Here is a 20,465-nt window from a genome sequence, read left to right on the forward strand (position 1 = left end):
GAACTGCTAATAGGATGGTTTTAGGCATGACTCCATGTCACATTCATCAATGAAATGCAGAAAAAATTTAGCATTTCTGATAAAAAAAGAAAAAACAAGGAGAAAAAATGCATACATATTCTGTGTGGGTGTATATAAATATACACACACACATATATATATATATATATATATATATATATATATAAATATATATATATAAATATATATATATATATATATATATATATATATATATATTAGCATTAGACCTGCAACTAACATGTATTTATTAATTATGAATTAACTAATATTCTGATTGTTTTCCATTAATCAATTAATTGATTTACAAAAAGTCAGACCACATTAGAAATTACCCTTTTGATTGGGTAATGATTAAAGCTCAGGGTTGGTAATTTTGAGAAACATGAAAAATGAACCTACCTTGCTTTTATTTAATACTACCATCAGGAATAGTTAGCTTGGTCTACAATAATTATGCCACTGCGTGTACCTGTTATACTTAACGGATAAGTCTCCCCCACTGTGTGTTTTGAATAAATAAATAGTACGTTTGGAACTAGTGTTCTGATATCACAGTGTTATGAAGTACAGATAGCAACACATTGTACACGACAATCCGTTGAGACCGATGCAGTGAGAAATCTTGACTCAATATGCGACAAAAAAACCTAAAGGGTATTTATCGCATTAGCCGTGTTTCCATTCACATATGTTGATGTGCATTTGAAAGTGTTGCGTTAGAAAAGCTCTATGGAAACAGCAAGATTCAGTACGCAAAGAAATGATGAAAAAAGAGTTACATGGATTATGGCATCGCCTTTGCCAAATAAATTCTGACATAGCAAATGACCTCACAACTCTTTCTGCTGTCGGCATCTTACCGGATACTCCCACAACGTGTGAATGCTTGTCTTCGCCGACAGACATTTATTCTCTCTCAAGAATACATCTGCTTGCTTGTGGTTTGCAACCTCAACTTCTCCTTTACCTGCAGATCACAGCCAAGCGTAAAGCATGGCCTGTACTGCCACCTTCTGATGCTTAGCCGCGTGTAGCCACGTTTAGCCGCGTTTAGCCATGTTTAGCCACGTGTAGCCATGTTTAGCCATGTGTAGCCACGTTTAGCCGCATGTAGCTGCTCTAAACCAGCTTGATGAAAACACACCTAATTCACATGTCTAGTTTTTCGTTCAAAAGTTCACGTGTTAAGCCGTGTGTAGCCACGTTAAGCCGCATTTAGCAAGATTTAGCCGCGTGTAGCCATGTTTAGCCGCATGTAGCTATGTTTAGCCGCGTGTAGCCATGTTTAGCCGCGTGAAGCCACGTTTAGCCGCATGTAGCCGCTCTTAACCAGTTTGATGAGAACAAACGCACAGTTTACAATCAAATCCCTCGCATTCTGTTGGACAGCTAAACAAATAGGCGAGCTTAAAGTTTGCCGTGATACAAACTACAGAGGCCTGCGGCTCCCCACGCACACACCTCTCAACGCGCACCTTTCCACATACACACACACACCTCCCTCACCTGTTGTTAAATCAGGAGGACGAGTAAGCGGTGAGAAGAGGTGAATACATTTGCTTGGTTGTGGGTCAACTTCTCCTTTACTTGCAGATCACAGCCATGTTTAGCCTCATTTAACTGCACCTGTAGATCAGTGGTTAGCAACTCTGCCTTAGGAGCAAAGGGTCAGTGGTTCAAACCCCATCTGTGGCAGACTTTGATTTAAAAAATTTCTCCTGGAGATTAATAAAGTACTTTTCATTTTCATTCATTTCATTTAGCTGCCACGTTTAGCCACATCCGCACACACACCTCTCTCACCTGTTGTTAGATCAGAAGGACGAGTAAGCAGTGAGAAGAGATGAGCAGCTGAATCAAGACCGTTTCCGTCACAGGCTCGACGCTCATTTCGCTGGATCCGATTTTCATGAACGACAGAAGCAAAAGCTGAAGACACTCAAATTTCCACTTCCTCTGGGGCTTTAGGAGTCGTTCTGCGATTGAATGGAAACGCGGCTATTGATGCAAAAAGTCATGCTCAGTGATTTGGAACATTGCCTAGAATCGTCCAGTGTAGTCGTGTATGTATATATATATATATATATATATATATATATATATATATATATATATATATATATATATATATATATCTTGAACTGTAAGACTATGTTAATATAGTGTGTTATACAGTATAGAAGCGTTATAGTGCGTCCACAGCCTTAGAGGGAACATTGCAGTCTACTACTCTGATCTCCCAAGTAACCCCACCGCCACCCCTCTCTCTCCTCCACACCCTTCCTCCACTCACCAACTCACTCACCCCCCCCTGCACTTTTTATTCACCCCCCGCCACCCACCCCTTTTTTTTGACTTCCTCTTGGTTTGAGGAGCCTCCCTCTTCCTTCTCCTCTTCCTCCTCTTTCCTCCCTTTGAGTTGAAGAGAGAAGTAAGTGCAGAGCCAGTAGCAGCCTTACTCTCTGAATGCTAGGTCTTTCACATGAACCCATGAAGAACGGCATCCTCTCCTGTTTGTAGACTTCATTTTTTTAATTTAGTAGTGCTTCCCTTCCTGCCTCTCTACCAGTTATCTCACCTTTCCTCGCTGTTTTGTCTTTTTGTTGTTTTTTCCTCCTCGTCTTGCTGTGCTGTGCTTTCAGGTGCTGTGTTCGGCAAAGTGGTGGGGAGGCATAGAGGTAGAGGGTTGCATGTGTTTGGCTTCTCAGTGGTAGTTTTTAACCGGTTTATTTGCATTCCCCTCAATAGAGCAGCCCTTGTAGTGATTCATGGCTGCCAACAGAATATGTTAAGCAAGAATAAGAAAAAGAAAAAGGCCGCAGCTAGCCACTATGTATGTAAACAATGTTAGATTTAAAATAGTGCGTTTTATGAATCTATTTGGAACTGCTCTCTACACGTCAGATAGACCTTAGTGATACAGAGAAACAGTCTGTGATTCATTCAGCTAATCCCATCACTTCTGTTTCAGTAATCCAGACTAAACTCCCAGTTAAACTCCTCACACAGTACGATGAAGCTGATTTAATCCTAAACAGCACTGACTGCCATCGCTCGATCCACATTTTCAAGATGTTCTGTTTATCTCAAATTCTGATTGTGGACAATAGTTCCACTGCTGCTCAACACTGAAGTGTTTCGGCAACCTCAGCAAACAAAATGTAGAAGATGTGTCAACAGAATATGTGATTTGAGTTATTCCTAACTGAAGTAGAAAATGGTTTGTGAATGGTTTGTAAGGATTCAATACCGGGTTCAGATGTGATGACATGGTATTGAAGCAACCTTTTAAACATAAGGAAAGAAAAGATCTCCCGTTTCAAGATTGCACTTAAATGGAGCATTCTGGGATACGACCACAATCAATGGAGAAGCTGCATTTCTATACTGACCACTGACAGGACGGACTATATCCATTTTAGTGGCCTCTGTAAACACACTATGTGTCTGGGAAACACTGAGAAGTCAAATGGGGATGTAGTTCAATGTGTAGTGAGTAGTAAATGTTAAACATCCTCCCCAGCACCTGCTGCTGTTTCCTTGTTACTACGTGGGATTATCTTGTGTTTGTGTGTTTGTATGTGTGTGTGTGTATGTGTGTTTGAGTTTGATTAGGGATTATTGTTCAACACACATGTATTACACACACTCTGTGCATTGTACAACACCCAAATGACCGCCTCTACATTGTGCAATACTGGCTGGGGAGAGAGCCAGGCTTTATGAGAGACAGTGCTAGTTTTCTCTCGTGTGTTACTGATCTGCTTATGTTTTCATTTGGTATGGATGCTATTTGCTGGTCTCCATGTACAATGTATAGCTCAATATCTAAAATGACATAACCTTTGATGTGCACCATGATGTGTACCAGTGGGATTTGAACAGCAACTCTCTTTTTTACTCAAATTATAATTTTGTTAATGTATTATTCAATTCAATTCTGATTATTTAGCCTGAAATCACAAATTACAATTTCTCCTCAAATAATCCCCGATAGTCCTTGTCCCGAAACCTCACATCAGATCAGGAAAAACTCATTTATTTATTTTTGACAGACAGACTGATTTTCTAATTGAAATATTGTGTTAAGGTTAAATAACAAATAATAAAGGTTAATAAGTACAATTTCTATGTAGTTAAAGGTGTTAAATACCAGATTGGCAACCTTTGGAATATGCAGAGTGTAATTGAAGACAGATGTTCTCAAGGTATTTCAAGAACCCTCAAAGACTCCATCGAGATGATCCGCTGCACTATAAAGACGTTATTTTCTGTCACAGATTGTAAAGCATTGTTGGTCAGTTAATTATTTATTGAAAGTTCCGGTGACCTCTTTGGCCTGAATGCACGCTACTGCGTGAGAGGCTCCTCTGACCCCTCTGATGAGTGCTGTCTATTTCAGGATCCAGTAGAACTGAGTGGGCCTGAGATGAAGAGAGTGGCTGAGACTTTCTGTGTCTCTTAGCCTGCTGTCAGTCTCAACGAGCAGCAGTGTGACTCATTTATTAACTGTGATACAGACATTTATTATTCAAAAATACTGCAATCATGCCGGGAGCGGGGACACAAAGTCATCGACTAACAGAATGAATAGCGAGAGAAATAAACCTTTTTCATAAGTCTTCCATCTTCATGTGGAGGGGCAATTTAATCCTCCATCACTGTCCATGTCTGGAGGCACTGATGAACTCTGAGGTGGCCTCAGAACGCACCACAGGTGCTGTGTGGACATGTTCTCACTCCTGCTCGGGAGAGTGGTAAAAGCCTGTTGAGTTCAGTGCCAATACAACACAGATGACATTGTTTGAACTGCAGATTAGATGCTTGTGAATTTGATTTCAGTAAACAGTGCTTACAGAGAGAGAGGGGCGCTTTCAGAATTTCTTTGTAGAACCTGGAGCACAAAGATGAGCCTCGGAGTACAAATTAAAAAAGCTCAGCAGCCTACTTTATTTCCCTTTCACACAATTTCGTCGTCTTTGATTGTGGCGAACGGAACACAAGGAGCAGAGCCCCTCTGCCATGCGTGTCAAACAACATTAAAGCTGCCCCGCCCCACAATTTGTTTCATCTGCAAAATTATTATCTCCAGCATCTCGCCAGCGCGGCTGTTACACTGCTGTACCTGTTATTTCTGATGCTGCTGCCTGAAGCCATCAAAACAGCCGAGCGTTGCCAAGGAAACCATCTACAGCCTCTAATATAAAACACACGGTGGATGCTCTGCACGGTGACTTGTTTCTTACGGACGGACGCTGCCCTGCACCCGAGTGTTTGAGCGCAGGATGGCAGAGCGTTACAGCACAGTCGTCATGAGCTGCAGTGGAAGTGAGGCCCGTGCGTGGGTGAGAGAGAGGCTGCTGATGCCACTGCAGCTGGTCCTTTCCCCGCATACGCTTTTTATAGCCAAACTGCTCATTTGTGTTTCTTTTACGTCACAGAGAGAGAGAGAGAGAGAGAGAGAGAGACTCAGCCTCTTTCCCCCTCCATGATTCATATGTAATTAGTCAGAACGGCGGTGTAATTCTCCCGCTGTCTGTCTGTCTCTGTTATTTTGTCAATCTCTCACTCTAGCCTCTCCAGTCAGAGGTATAGCTGGATTCGCTCCAGCTCACATAAACACCCTAAAAAGGTGCTAATTCAAACTAATCTGCGGTAGGTTATATTCATAGACCATATGACATACATAGACATCATGCAGCTCGATCTCAGTTTAACATACTATTATTAGTGTCAGTAAAGTGTCAGTAAAGTGGGCAGCCTTGGTGAGGCCCAGCGGGCTTCAGACAATGGGATCACATACAAAGACATCCAGGTATATACTTCTGTCAGGTCTGAGGTAAAAACACAAGCTTTGGGTTTTCTAAAAGGGTTTTCAACCATTTTGTCATCGAACGAATGGGGGAAACGTCTTGGTATTGGTTCAGTATTGAGCGAGAGCGCTGCAGCAATGTCCATGAACGTCCACTACAAGTATTTTTTTAGACACTGACGGGCTCAGCGTCTTGGAGCATTCTGGGAAAAACACTACAGAGTAATCAAAGCTTTTTCCCCTTTGTTCCGCTTCAAACCGAGTCTCGCTCATGGAGAAGTCTCGTTCTGAAATATCAGGAGAGATGACTTGTTGTTGGAAGGCAATGGTGGGAACATGACTCATAGTTGGATAGAAAGTGTTGTTGGAGGTTGTAGTGTCATCTCAAAGATTTTTCATGCCATGGCATCTCGTGGGATTTAAGAATGAGACTTCTCGGGGCTGGACTTGGTTGTAAGTGGAAACACAAGCATTTTTAGTAGATGTATATTGTCGGTGCAGAATGGTCCTGAGCTGCAGCGCCGTGCCTCGATACCACAGTCTGTATAGAAAAAGTGGACGTAGTTGTCAAGACGTCTCCCGTTGGTTTGTGGACTGACGTTTTGAAATCTTGATTACATCTTGGAATATAGCCATCGCCATGTTTGTTTTGCGGCCAATGAATGGATGTTACCTTATTTGAAATGCGGAGGAGTGTCGTAGAGGATCATAGAAGACGGTCATTTTATGAACGTAGTTATTAGCCAGTTACTCTCAAAACGCAGGCATCTGGAGATTTTCTTAATGGTTTCCTTCTCGCTGTGTTCTCTGTCTATCATTTCTGTTTCCTTCTGTAGTCAGGGGGAATGTGGCGTAATCCAGGTGGGACCAACCAAACTACTCACAGTGGAGAGTTACGGCACTGTTCTCTCAGTTGTCTTACTATTTCATTTTGAGGTTTCAATGTATCATAGAAATATCAACATGTACACACTACTACCTCAGATTGTTGGGCAGTTAATAATCTCACAAACAAACAGATTAATAATACCAAAACTATCTGAATGGATGGATATCTACGGAAGCCCTGAGAAGCAGAACAAAGTAAATAGTCCTCTGATCAAAATTGTTTTCTCTTCTGTGATTATTACTTTATTAAGAACGGGGGAAAACATGTTTTTTCAGGATAATCTTTCCAAGTTCCTTTTGTTTTTTCTGACCAATAGCTGATTGTTTATTGTCTGAATTAAAACTCACCTGGAAGAAAAAATGAATGATTTCCCAAAACGACAAAGCATGAACAATGCATATGTTTCTTCTTACCTCGAGTGTTTTTTTTATCAATCTGTGTTGGCGCGTAAAGCACCACAAACTGAGTACCACCTAGTTCTCTGATAAATTGCACGACAGGTAATAGGGAAAAAGTGTATTTTAGATTTTTGGGTGAACTGTCCCTTCAAGTTTCAACGACAGGAGAGAAAACTATCTTTCTGTTCTTTTGTGTCTATTTATAATCGCTCAGTCAGGATCTGACCCCATATGACAAGTCTTTCTCAATTAACACACAGACCCTGGGGTCAGATCAGTGCAGACACACACTGTACACACACACATCCACACGCATGAATGCTCACACACACACACACACATTAGGCACCCTCCTGTGCTCGTGTATGGAGACAGTCCTGGAAAGCAGATGTATGAATTAGCCAGAGAGAAATTTCAGACTCACTTAAAGCACATACCCGTACTGCTCCGTGCTAATTAACCAGCAGACTGCACCACAGCTCTGTGTGTGTGTGTGTGTGTGTGTGTGTGTGTGTGTGTGTGTGTGTGTGTGTGTGTGTGTGCGTGTGTGTGTGCGTAAAAGAGTGATGGATAAAGAGAAATGCCAGCCATCAGTTTAGTCCAGTCTGTGTTTTGGATGCTCGATTTATCTAAGTATCCCGTGTGTTGTGGAGCGGCATGCTGAGCTCTGTATTTGTAGCGTCCATGTACCACCAGGACAGCTTAGTTAGCCAGTTTGGTGGCTGGGACACGGACAGCAGCGGAGTAGACCCCCCTGACGATGTTCCTCTGTCCCCTCTGCCCGGTCCCCAGGTGCCTCAGGACGAGTGGAGCGGCTTCTCCCCACTGGGGAAGGAGGACGACATCCCCTGTCGGAGGATGAGGAGCGGCAGCTACGTCAAAGCCATGGCCGAGGACGACAGCGGCGACTCGGATGGGAGTCCCAAACCCTCCCCCAAGATGCAGGCACGCAGGGCCAGCTACCTGAAAGCCACACAGCCATCGCTGACCGAGATGACCACTCTCCAGTAAGATTTCCTTTCTGTCTTTTCTGTCTCTGATACAGTAGCCATGGATCCCAGACCTGCATCTCGTCCCCTCACAAGTATTTCTTGTTCCAGTTTATTCTTGTCTCCTGTTTAAAATAAGGATAAAACCTTGTGATTGAAACATTGTGTGACATTTCATGAAGGTGGTGTAATTTATTTCATTTTTTTCCCCTGCATGTGTTCATGACACATGTGAACATGTCTATTAATGTTCTCTTTTTTTGCTCAAATATGTTTTATTATTTTGTATTTAAAGTAGGCTACATTTTAAAGGACAAAGCTATTAATTTGTTTTTCATTTTAAAGCCAATTCGAGGCCATGTTGGTTCTTAAAAGAGACATTTTGCTCTCTTTGCTGCTATCATGTAAGTAAGAAACAGAAGGAACTTGACTTGACGCTAGCTGTGTAATATAATTTTGAATCAATTTTTTTTAAATATCTTTTTTCCCCCACTTCTGAAATGTGCTGTGTCTTTAAAACACTTGTGCAGTGCTTGTGGGTGTGGCCGCACAACGTTGTCATTGATTTTAGGGAAGTGAAGACGAGTTTGTTTGTAGTTGGTTTATCCAGCAGTCCCCAGTGAACCACATCAATAAAGCCCCGCCCCCAATGCTGCTCAGAGCAGTCACTTTTTTATTCAGAGTTTATTCATGTTGAACGTCTCCAAATTGCACCAAAGTCGACACTGCACATCGTCGGGTCCCCAGCAATACAGCCACCAGGCAAGTGGTACATAGGATGGACTGTTCTCGAGATATGTGAAGGACACACAGACGAACGTTTAAAAAAGTTTACATTTTCAATATCTATTTTTTTTTTGTCGAGCTGAAACAAATATTTTTTAGACGTCTGTCACAGTGTGTTGGCAGCCTAACAGGGCTGAACCCAATCTTGGTCTCGAATTCAAATTGTTTTCTTCTTCTCGTGAAGCACTCTGATGAAGCAGCGTCAGCTTGTGGCCCAGAAATATCACAACTGCCTAATTAAGCTTTCACGACTCTCTAAATAGTGAGAGTAATTACAGTGAGTAGTCTCTCTCTCTCTCTCTTTCTTCCTCTTTCTCCCTCTCTCTCTCTATCCCTTTCTTTCTCTCTCTCTTCCCCCCACGCATGGACTGGCCTCCGCTTCTTCTGCTCTATGAAGGTGTGTTGGTTGTGGTAGGAGGGCTGGTTTTGATGCGATTTTTAAAACGTGGTCTGATCCCAACCTTGAGCTGTGAGGAAGAGAGCCCGCCCTTCAGCCATCAACATTTGTTCTTCTTCTTTAATCTAATTAAAGCGGCCTTCTCAGGAGCAAAACAATACTAGTAGGTGTACTTCTTTCAAATCAAAGGTGTGCATGCGCCTTTATCAGTCGGGGGCAGATCTCTGCAGGTGTGTGTACCTACCACTACACTATTATGTGATTGTATGAATGCAATCTACATTTTTTTTGTGGTCTGGATCAGTGTTTATTATTCTTGTACCCACACCTCTAGACAATGTTCTAAATAGGACTAAAAGATAAATGGACAAAATCAGTATTTGTACAACAAACACTTGGAAGAACTGTCCTCCAGAAAGTGTTCTCACTTGCCTTTCAGGGCTTCCTTGCTCTCCAATCCATTTAATTACATACCATCATATTGTTGATGCTGCCAGAGACCATGGTAATAATGCATCATGTTATGGCCAAAAATGCTGAGTCCTCATTATAGAAGTCTGTGCGTGGGAGAAGTGCTAAATGTGCGCTGAGGAGAACTGGTATTCATCATAAATTGCACACACACAATCAATGATTAAATCCCACACATCCTTTATATATATATATATATATATATATATATATATATATATATATATATATATATATATATATATATATATATTAGTTTGCTTGACCATGACCATGATTAATTTACAAAATGACAAGAACTAAATTAGGTCTGTGTGGTAATAGCAAATTACCTCTTAAAGACTTCAAAATCAGCGTTGTTATTTAAGAAGGACATCTGACGCAGTAACTGATCCATACAGCAAAACATATGCATCATTTATATATGAGATCATTTTAATAACGTAGTTCCACTCCAGTATTTTTTGGGCGTCGCGAGCATAGCGCTTGCTCAACTGCTGTTAACTTGTGTCTTTACTGTCGTGAGGTTTAAATGCGCTTTCAAAGATGTTCAGGTATTAGATATTCAAATCAATACTCTCTTATAACTTTGCGTTCCTCATTTTGGTATTTTTGCCACTACCAAATCTAAACCATATGTTTGATTGACACGTTGCTTTTTGTTCAAACAAAAAGCAGTGGTGCTGCCCAATATCAAGTAAGAAAAGGGATTTAATAAAAATTAAAACTTTTTTTTTTAATTTAGCTTTTTGTCAAACAAACAGAAGACAAATTATATGAAAAAAGTGTCACAAAATCTACACATTATTTAACATATATTAACATCATTGTAAGAGGTAAGAATCCAATAAATGATCATTCTCATAAAACTGAGAGTATTAATAATATCATCATTAGTAATATTGTCATCAACGTCATCCGTGATAATAATAGACAAGAAATGAAAAAAATTACCTGAAGGGCAAACTAACTTAAACTGTTACCCATCACAACACCAATGTACTGTACTGTACTTTAACACGCTGACTTCGTGATGGGTCGTCCTTCAATCAGAGCATCAGAGGTTTGATCCCGGCTCGCTGGATTTGTCCTTGGGTAAGACCCCTTGGGCACGTAACCCCAACTCGCTTCTGCAAGCTGTTCCTGCGGTGTATGTATGGGTGTGAACGATGACATGTGGTTGAAGTGCTTTGAGTGGTCAAGAGACGAGAAAAGGGAAAAGTTCATTTATCATCTGATGTGTTACTCACATGCTGCAGATGATGCTGAGCGTGCTGACTGGATCAAAGAACCCGGTTTGAAGTCTGTGGCTCTCTCAGTGGCTCATCACACATGACTGCGATGCTCACCTTGTGTGTAACTCTTCCTTCCTGTCGTCCCTCTGGTCAGGATCTCGTCGGAGCACTCCCCCAAACTGCAGATCAGGAGCCATAGTTACCTGCGTGCGGTGAGTGAGGTTTCAATCAATAGAAGCCTGGATACCCTGGACCCCAAAACCCTCCTCGACCCCAAATCGCTGCTGTCCTCACCCCAATACCGCTCACGCAATGAAAGCTACATGAGGGCCATGAGCACCATCAGTCAGGTTGGTTGCCAACACCGCTGCCTTTATGTTGTCAGGATGCTCCACCGATCATGTTACCATAGAGACACCGATGCTTTGGAGGATGCGGTGGAATATGTGGGGAGTGGTCTAAAGCACATTGAAAACAACCTTCATTTCTCTTGGTGACTCCAAACACAGCACTATTAGCTGTATGACCAGCTGTATTTCTTTCTTTCACGGGTTCACTGTTTTCCAACAAAGACCTGATTCAAATATCTACCATCAGATAAAATGTATTTTCAACATACCCCATTGATGAGAAACTTGTTTTGGGCCGAAGCACAATTCATAATTCATAAAACAATGTGAAGGGCAACATCAAGCTTCTCTTAAATACTGCTTTACTAACTCTGTACAACTAAATGTAACAGATGAATACATAGATATACATGTATACAACATGTATTCAATATTTAAATAATTAATCAAACTCCAGCAATGTTTATTAACCAAAGTAAAAAGTGTAAACCTTTTTGCTACACCAACACATTAGCCAGAAGCTTAAACAGGACTTCAAATGTGAGTATACGTTTATGGTGTGTAAACATAGAATTTAATAGAATAGATCGGCCACATTCTCACCGTTACCCAATCCAGCTATTCCAGTCACTGTCGGCCCGATATCTGTATGGGTGCATCCCTTGTCCCGTGTTAGAGTAATGCTGCGTTCATGTGACCGTGGTACTTTTTAATTGGCCAAGCCAGAATGACCTCACGTCACATTGCTGCAACTTGATTGGTTGGCAAAGGCGAACAAGTGCAAGGCGGTAATTCTAGTTTTCAACGCAGTGCTAATTTCTGTCTGAACCCAACCTGCAACAGCAGCAAGAGTGTTCAGCTGACTAGGTTTGCAAACACCATCACACCACGGACATGATGCGGTCCTGGTTGAAAGACAGTGCACCTGTCATTGTTAGAAATGCTATCTGAGCCCAGGCCACCACTTCATGTCTTTAAATCCACAAATCCATTCATCACATTACAAGTGCTTCCTGAAAGGACATGTCTGGTCATGTTCTATATTTTTCTTCTCGTCAACAAATCCCATGTGCAGAGCCAAACCAACACAGAGTGTTTCCACTAACGCGTATCAAGGTCTGATATGTCCTGATCCTCTGCGCCACAGAGCTCCATTGTTGTGCAAAATCGATTGAATACACGTCAATGAGCCACAATGAAGCTCGACACTATCATGAACACACACGCACACGCTGTAGTTTGTTTTGACGTAGACACACACACACACACACACACACACACACACACACACACACACACACACACACACACACACTGTTCTGCGGCCCCAAATGCACAGCAGAGCAAATCCTGTTTGATTAGCGTTTATTTTATTTTTTACGTATACATTCGTATTTGGGAGATTTACCAGAGCTTAGAGCAGACAGGACCAGCAGTCAGAGAGCACTGAGAGACACTGAGAACCAGCAGCACATCTTTGGTTTGGGTCTTTTTTATGGGATTTATTGAGAAAAATACAAAATTGTCTGGTCCTCACTTGTACAATCGCCGCTTGGTAATGATCCTAATATAAATATTGTTCAATCATGTTTTGGTGTTGGCACCATTTTTATTAACTTGGAATGAACGTGACTTTAATGAATAAGCCCAGTTTAGCAGTCCGCACCTATGATAAGATGCCTTCATTTGTCCTTACCGTAACCTCCCCTTGTATTACTCATCCTGAGCCTATTCCTAAATCACCATACTGAATCGCCTGTGTTAACATTTGAATATCTTCCTCTGCATGGACCAACCATTAAACCCCAATCAATCAGTATGCCTATTGTCTTGAAAAGTTGAGATCCGTTCAATTTGATTTCAACTTAAGTCAATGTAAGTCAATGTGAAAATTAAGCTCATTGATTGGAAAGTGAACAAAAAACAGGAAGATAAAAATGACAATTAAAATACCAATAATGGGACGTGGCAGTAGGCTTGCTGTTTGTGTGTGTGTTACAAGAATGTGTCTTCAAGGAATATCTAGAGTTTACCTTGTGATCCTGGCTGGAAAGTAGAACACGACGGGCTCTGTCTTCCAGTTTGATGCAACTCGTAATTCTTTTCTTTCCAAATTAGTATCCACCACAGATTCATATGTGCAAATAAGCACACATGATTTTGAGCAGATTCTCACCAATAAAATAATCCAACAGACATGGAAGGTCATTTGTTGTATCACCCCTCTAGCTCAACACAAACCGATGCAAGTCTTAATTATCTGGAAATTAATCCCGAGACGACTTGTGATACAAAACCTGACCTGTTCTGCTCTGTGATCAAACATTCTGCTGCTGGGCCCTGCAGCCATGGGGCCGGATGATGTGGGAGCAAACTATTGTTGTTTGTAGTTCCTAGACCGCAAATCTCCAAACTCCAGTTAGTTTTTGTATTGAAGATTTGGTTTGTAACCGGCTCAACACGTTTTCACTGCCAACTCGTCACATACTGACATTTCGCCAAATCCCACCCGGTGCACCTCTTCAGGAAATTGGGCTGGTAGAAAAAGTTGTTCTTGAGTATGAGAAGCTGTTTGACTGATAGTCAGCTTCTCTGCCAATCAGCAACCGGAGTTCCTCATGTCCTTTAATGTTTTATCACGTGACGCGATGTATAAACGGCTAAACCTCTACTTTAGACATTATTGAAGTAAGATTTCTCATTTGGGCAGTTACGGCTCCTGTGTCTCCCGTCTCTTTTTCGCAAATCTCTCTCTCTCTCTGGGAGTAGCGAAGATGTAAGGAAGAGGGAAGGAGGAGCAGACACATGTTAGCATAGTGGAAGGCTCTCCCGGTGACAAAGGCCGATCCCGCCCCCTGAGACCACCATCTTTGTCCCTTGTGACTGACCTAACCCAGAGTTAAGTGACAAGTGTGTTACCTGCATACAAAGTGCTCACTGAAAGCTGTTCCTGTGTTCGATAAAAGGGTTCTCACAGACCAAGAATTACCACTAAGAAAGCACAGAGATGCCAGCAAGCAAACCCTCATTAACACATTTTTGACCTGCATGCCCAAAGTGTGTTACACAATAGTGTGTAATATCCTGAATGAAAACATTCTGGATACTTTCCCCGACGTCACTCCTGTTCATTGTCCCCTCTTTGTTCTCCCCTCTTCTCTTGCTGCCTGCTACCCCCTCTGACGCCTCCCCCTGTCCTCCTCCAGCTAAGCGAGGTGGAGGTAAACGGGCAGCTGGAGCAGGTGTGTGAGCAGGTCTACAGCGCCATGCAGGCCCAGGCCATGGAGGCTGCCATGGACAGCCTGGAAACCATGGACACGCTGCCAATGCCGGGTTGCTTCCGGATGCGGAGCCACAGCTATGTGCGGGCGATTGACCAGGGCTGTTCGGGGGAGGAGGAAGGAGAAGGAGGGAGGCCGCTGCTCCTGCTGCCATCCTCCCCACCGCGCACATCTGCCACCACTGTCAGGACCATCCAGAGCAGCACAGGTAAGCCACTAAAGCAGTGTTGAGCCTTAATGTGTCTTTTCTTGTCTTTCACACTTTTCATACAAGGGTACACATGCAGAAACATTCTATAGTTCTTGAGATACGCTCGGCGATATGACAAGATTATTGTTTATCACGATATTGGATGGCCAGGATGATGGTCTTTATCTGTCCACAGTATTCCTTTATGCAATGCCTGTTGTGTATTCAGCACTATATTCAGTCCCTTCTTTCTCTCTTTTGTTGTTGTAGCGTAGCAAAGAGAGACAAGAAACAACATGCTAGTATGCGTCTGATTTTATTGTGGTTATATAAATGTAGTTTAATGGGCGGTCAGATTGCTGCTAGACATCCCATTAATTCAGGTTCAGTGAGAGTTTTTAAATCACAGTAAAACATCTTGTTTTTAAAAAGCTAAACGCCAACAAATATGGATTGAAGATGAACATTTTGTTTCATTAAAAAACACGTTGTACATTTAGTAAATCATTACGTCTATCTTTTCCCAATAAATGTAGACCTTTGTCTAAATCAAGCCTTATACCACAGTGAGCAATCAACCATTAATCGTCGGGGCTTTTGCTAAGGCAGCAAAACATAAACGTAAAAGTCAACAATGCTGAGACTGTACAAGGACAGTTACTACCAGGTGATTGATTTATCGATCTCAGCATGGTCTTGTGTAAAATAGCACTTACTGCCTGTACACTGGTACTTATGGCTATTTGTGCCTCCAGTCCATAGATATTCATATATATGTCAGTCTCTTTTTTTGACGATCCGTTTGTACATCATTGTTTTTCTTAAAGCAATGTTGTAAGAACGGTCATTTCAACCTTGGGCTTTGACCCTGGGACACAAGCCTCTACATTTCAGACACTACCTCAATAAGTATGCAGCACTATAGCAGTAAGATAATTACTCGTGAGTTGAAGTCAGTTTAAACATCACTCTTAATGAGAACAGTGATGCTTGGTCTTGGAATGAAGAACTGCTGTTTTGCTTACATGCATGAAGAGTCGGAAAAACTAAGCATTCTTTTGGCATGGTACCCTATCTGGGTAAATCCGGACTGGTCCAAACCCTGTTGATAGTGGGAGCTGTTGATGGACCCGTTGGAGAGTTTCATCACATTTAATTACAATAGGCCCCAACATGCAATAAATTGATCAAATAATACCCTGACTCATTGTTCCCATTTACTCATTCGTAGCTCAATTTTAATCCTTACATGTGATAATTGTTTGGCTGTTACATCATTGGCCAACCACTACGAGTAACAAGCACACTGCTGCTTTAGTCTGAGAATAGTACTCAGATCTGTGAGAACATGACGAGCAGCCAAATTCATCAGCTCCCCTGTTCTCTCAAGAGAGCTGACAATTATCTGGACTCCATTTCCTTATGACTTCTTCCAGAGGAGTCCCATGAGATGTACCGTTAGTCACAGTTGTCGCCTGCATCACTCTGAACATGCTGGTTCAATGTATAAATATGTAATGCTAATACCACAGGCTACTGCAAACTCAGGAGCTGCAAAACAAAAGGAGGATGTCCTAAGTTGTAATCTAAATCACAGTCTGTTACAAGTAAACAAAATATCGATAAAACATGCTTGTAGGTCTCACCCTGCATCTTTGTACTGGAAGTGACATGGAGGGGAAAAAATAGAAAGTTGTACTTAAGCTTATTGTCAAACCTTCTGTTGCTGTCGGGACACGGGTTCGCCCCCGTGCTGAATATAAGATGCTCCAGCTGCTAACTGAAGGGTAGTTTTGCCAAACACGACAGCTACAGCTCGGAGAATAGCAACATGGGGCACTGAAGTAATGACATTTTAGAGACAAATGAGACATGAATTAGCTTCTTAGAGCACTTTGTGGTCCATCCACCTCACACTGGAGGCAAAAGTAGTCTCCATTATCTTTTTCCAGCCTTTGATCTAAACTCCCGAGTCCCAACCCATCACCCTCCTAGAGCACTGTTCTTTTTTTATGTTCAGCAAAAGATTATTTAATACAAATCTGTAAGGCTTTCCCACCAAAAGCAGAAGCAAAAGACAAACAGGATTCCTCTTGAAACAATGTAGGCCACTGGTTTAACAGGGATCAGTGCAAACCTCATTATGTTATTTTCCTTTTCTTAATCTGGCCAGCAGTTTTGTAGATTACATGACTAGATAACTTCTTCTTGCTCGATCCCTTTGGGGGAAAAGGCAGTCACTTTTTTTTTGTTTATCTTACCGTGTCTTGAGCCTTTACTGGATCCTCCACAGTACTGCTGTGGTTCACACATAACAGGAGGAAGAATTATAGAAACGCTCCGGGTTGTAGTTACGTGCATAACTGCACTCTGCCATTGTAACAATGAACCAGAAATCTCTCAGAGATAATCTTGTAAAAGCCCCTCCGAAAAAAAGAAGGTCTGTCTTCATGCGTGGTATTCAGATGAGAACATGCCAGAGTGGATGCCACGGGGGAATTTGTGTCGACTGTTTGGTATTAGGGGTTGTCTTTATTTTCAAAGTGCTCAACTGGAGGTGACCTACATTCACTGCTCCTCTGGGAATTCTTCTAGAGTTAACCAAGAGGATAAATGAACACACACACACACACACACACACACACACACACACACACACACACACTCACATGTAGATAAGCACAAATGTGTGTCTCTATACTATTCAGTCATGCGCACACCCGCACAATCTTCTGCAGTCACACAGTACAGTAGATGGTTGGCTCCGCATCCACATGACTGGAGATTGTGCTGAGAAATGTTGGTCCAATGTCCACTGAACTGAGTTATCCACTCAGGCCTATTGTGCAACAGCATTATTATTACCACAGGACTTTTAACAGCTGCATTTGGAATTTGTCTTTATTTGTCCGCTCATATTCATCCGTGGGATATTTGATCAAACACGAGTATCAACCCAAAAGGCAAGCAATAACGAGAGAAAATGCGCTGCTTCGCTGAAAAGATGATCCATCTTGTTGCTGCGACCAGGAGAAATTGTCATCGACTTCCGGCTACCAAACCATAAACTGCATCAACATCTTCCCCCTGTTATTGCCGGCAGAGGCAGCAGGTAGTGTTTCACCCTGTGAGTCTGTATGTGAGTCATCAATGGCAAAATGTGGTCCAGGAGACACCGACTGCAGCAGGAAGTAGCACAGAGGAGGTTTTGAGTATTTGTGCTCAGTGTTTCTATTTCTGTCTGTGGACAGCAACTGTGCAAGATGCAGTTAAGAAACTGTACAGTGTTTAGTTGAGATCAAAATTGGCATTGGAACCCCCATTTTACGTGCTCACCTTCGATGGGGTCTCTCGTTTGAACATAAAATATACAATATTCTGTCCAGAATCTTGACAAAAGGGGACGAAATTGACTAAATTCACCAGACATCCTCCTGCATTCACCATCTGCCACGACTACCTCCACATTTTGGGATATATGTTTTTACAGAGAGCTTATGTCTCCTACCAAGAAGGACCTAGTCCAATATGATTGGTCAAGTATTGCCTATGACTCATTTTAGAATTATACTTTTTTTGTTTGCTCATTGCTCATTTCTTGGCTCACACTCTGTTTATGCTTTAATAGAATACGGAACCACACCATTAATGGCTGAGGCGTGTGTCTGTGTGTCTTTGTGTGTCTGTGTGTGGAGGTGCAGCGATTTACTGAAGTACTGAAGCCGAGCTGTTTTTTGTGATTGTAAATGGAACCTTCGGTCCTCATTGATCTTGACAAAATGTTTACAGAAGACAGCAACTGTCATTTTCAAAAAATAATCCAAACTCATTAATTAACATGGTAAATATTGTTTGTTAAATCTGTACAAAAAAACTAAAAGTGGTAGTGACACTTTGGCCTTTTTCCATCTTCACACTTTAATTTAAGATATAATGAAAATAAACATATCAAATTCAATGCCAGGCAGACAAAGTTAGATGAATCTGAATGTCATTAACTCATCAGGATGTCTTCAAGAAATAAGTAGGTTGAGGAAGCACTGGATAAATCCACAAGGATTTCTTTCTGAGGCCAAATCTGAAGCAAATTGTCATTTTAAATTGGATAACTTACCGGGGTGCTGACAGAGGCGTCCATTAGACTGACTCAGTGGAGCCCGCATGTCTCATCATGCACTTTATAGGAAGGTTTCCTGCTCCGGTTCTCGGCTGATGTCCTTGACAGCAAAGAGCGCTGTAGCTGAAGCTTAATGATGTTTGTGGTTAAAGAGAGAACAAATAAAGAAAATAAATAAAGACAGAAACTGAAAGATCAAGAAGAATATGGAGGAGTCACGGGCCAAACAATAGTTATCGTGTAGTTTTTAACCAGTTACACTTCAATATAAGTGTTTCGAGACCAGAAAACCCCATCAACACCTAAGGGCCCACTAAAAACAATATGATGGTATGTGTAAATATGTAAAGTCAAATTAAAACAGGCATAAGCAGCCAAAAATTAGTTTGTGTTCACGGCCTTAGCGCCCACATAAAAGATTACAACGTAAACTTAAGCTGTGAAGTCTAATATTAGAGTCTAACAAACAGGAAGACTTGTAAAATATTGGTTTATGTGCCAAAAAGTTCTGAATTTGACTAGATTTAGTCAATATCAAATGTTTTAACTTGGACATGAAATATAGATACAGTGCAATTTATTAGAAATATGCCTAAACTAATCTATATTTTATTCTAAAACATTCCCCATAGTTTGTCCACCTCAGAGATACAGAATACAAACACGAGAATACCAAAATACAGGAAAAGAGACAAATCAATCAGGGTGGAGACACATACATGAGATGAAAGATAGAAAGATGAGAGTCAACCACATGGTAATAACTACTGCATATCAGCGTGACTGAGAAAAGTCCAGTTAGAGGTTTCTACAGTAAAACGCAACTTAAATTAGGTCAGTCTGATGAGCTGTGTATAAGCCCAGTTAATCACCTCCTCTCTTTGTGCTTCCTCACAAATCCAACTTTCCCACCAGCCTCTGTGCTCTCCATTCAGGTGCTGAGGGCTATATGACATCCTCCATATTCATATGAAGACAAAACGTCAGCCTTCATGTAGTACACTCTAAAAGCCGTCTTGGATCGCTTTCTCTCAGTAAGATGTTTGACCTTTGCTGAATGTCGTTAACACCACTCCTTCCACTTCCTCTCAATTGTGCACCATCAAATAAAGGCAAAGTATCTCCTGTATAGTTTTAGTGTGTATATTTATAAACTCAGTAACTTTTTTTACACCTAATTCAAAATAAAGCAGTGTCGTCCAACAGCTCTGCAGTATATCCTTCCTTCATGAGACGTTAGAGATGTTAATACATTTTGGAGGCTCTAGCTTGGGCTGCAATTGAACTCTTCACCTCTTTTGTATCAATGAGAGAAATATACATTAACTTTAGCATAATGCACCTGATAAACAGGTGACTTAGTGTATATTTGAGTATTTTCTCACTGGAGTCAGATTAACCCACCAACGGGGGACAAAAGAGACCAGAAATGATTTTTGTTAAAGGGTGTAATCTGCTTGCTTCACTGGTAATGTAGCATAAACGCCTTAATGTGTATGTTAGGTGTCATAGAATGCCTGTAGCCG

The 20,465-nt window shown here is 41.6% G+C and overlaps 1 protein-coding gene across 7 annotated transcripts in view; it reads left to right on the plus strand.

Moving 5' to 3' along the window:
• Positions 1–20,465, plus strand: part of LOC137801748 (disks large-associated protein 1-like) — a 92,993-nt gene that overhangs the window by 44,482 nt on the left and 28,046 nt on the right. For all 7 annotated transcript variants that reach the window (XR_011079912.1, XM_068599155.1, XM_068599168.1 and 4 more), the window contains exons 4-6: positions 7,916–8,130; positions 11,156–11,351; positions 14,558–14,840. Coding sequence is in view for 6 of the 7 variants with exons in the window: in XM_068599155.1 (XP_068455256.1) it covers positions 7,916–8,130; positions 11,156–11,351; positions 14,558–14,840 (694 nt within the window). In the remaining variant the exon portion in view is untranslated. The remainder of the gene's footprint in view (positions 1–7,915; positions 8,131–11,155; positions 11,352–14,557; positions 14,841–20,465) is intronic.

This window comes from Clinocottus analis, unplaced genomic scaffold, assembly GCF_023055335.1.
Source record: "Clinocottus analis isolate CAN_PGR_092001 unplaced genomic scaffold, fCliAna1.0.p SCAF_11, whole genome shotgun sequence".
In the NCBI taxonomy this organism is placed as follows: Eukaryota; Metazoa; Chordata; class Actinopteri; order Perciformes; family Cottidae; genus Clinocottus; species Clinocottus analis.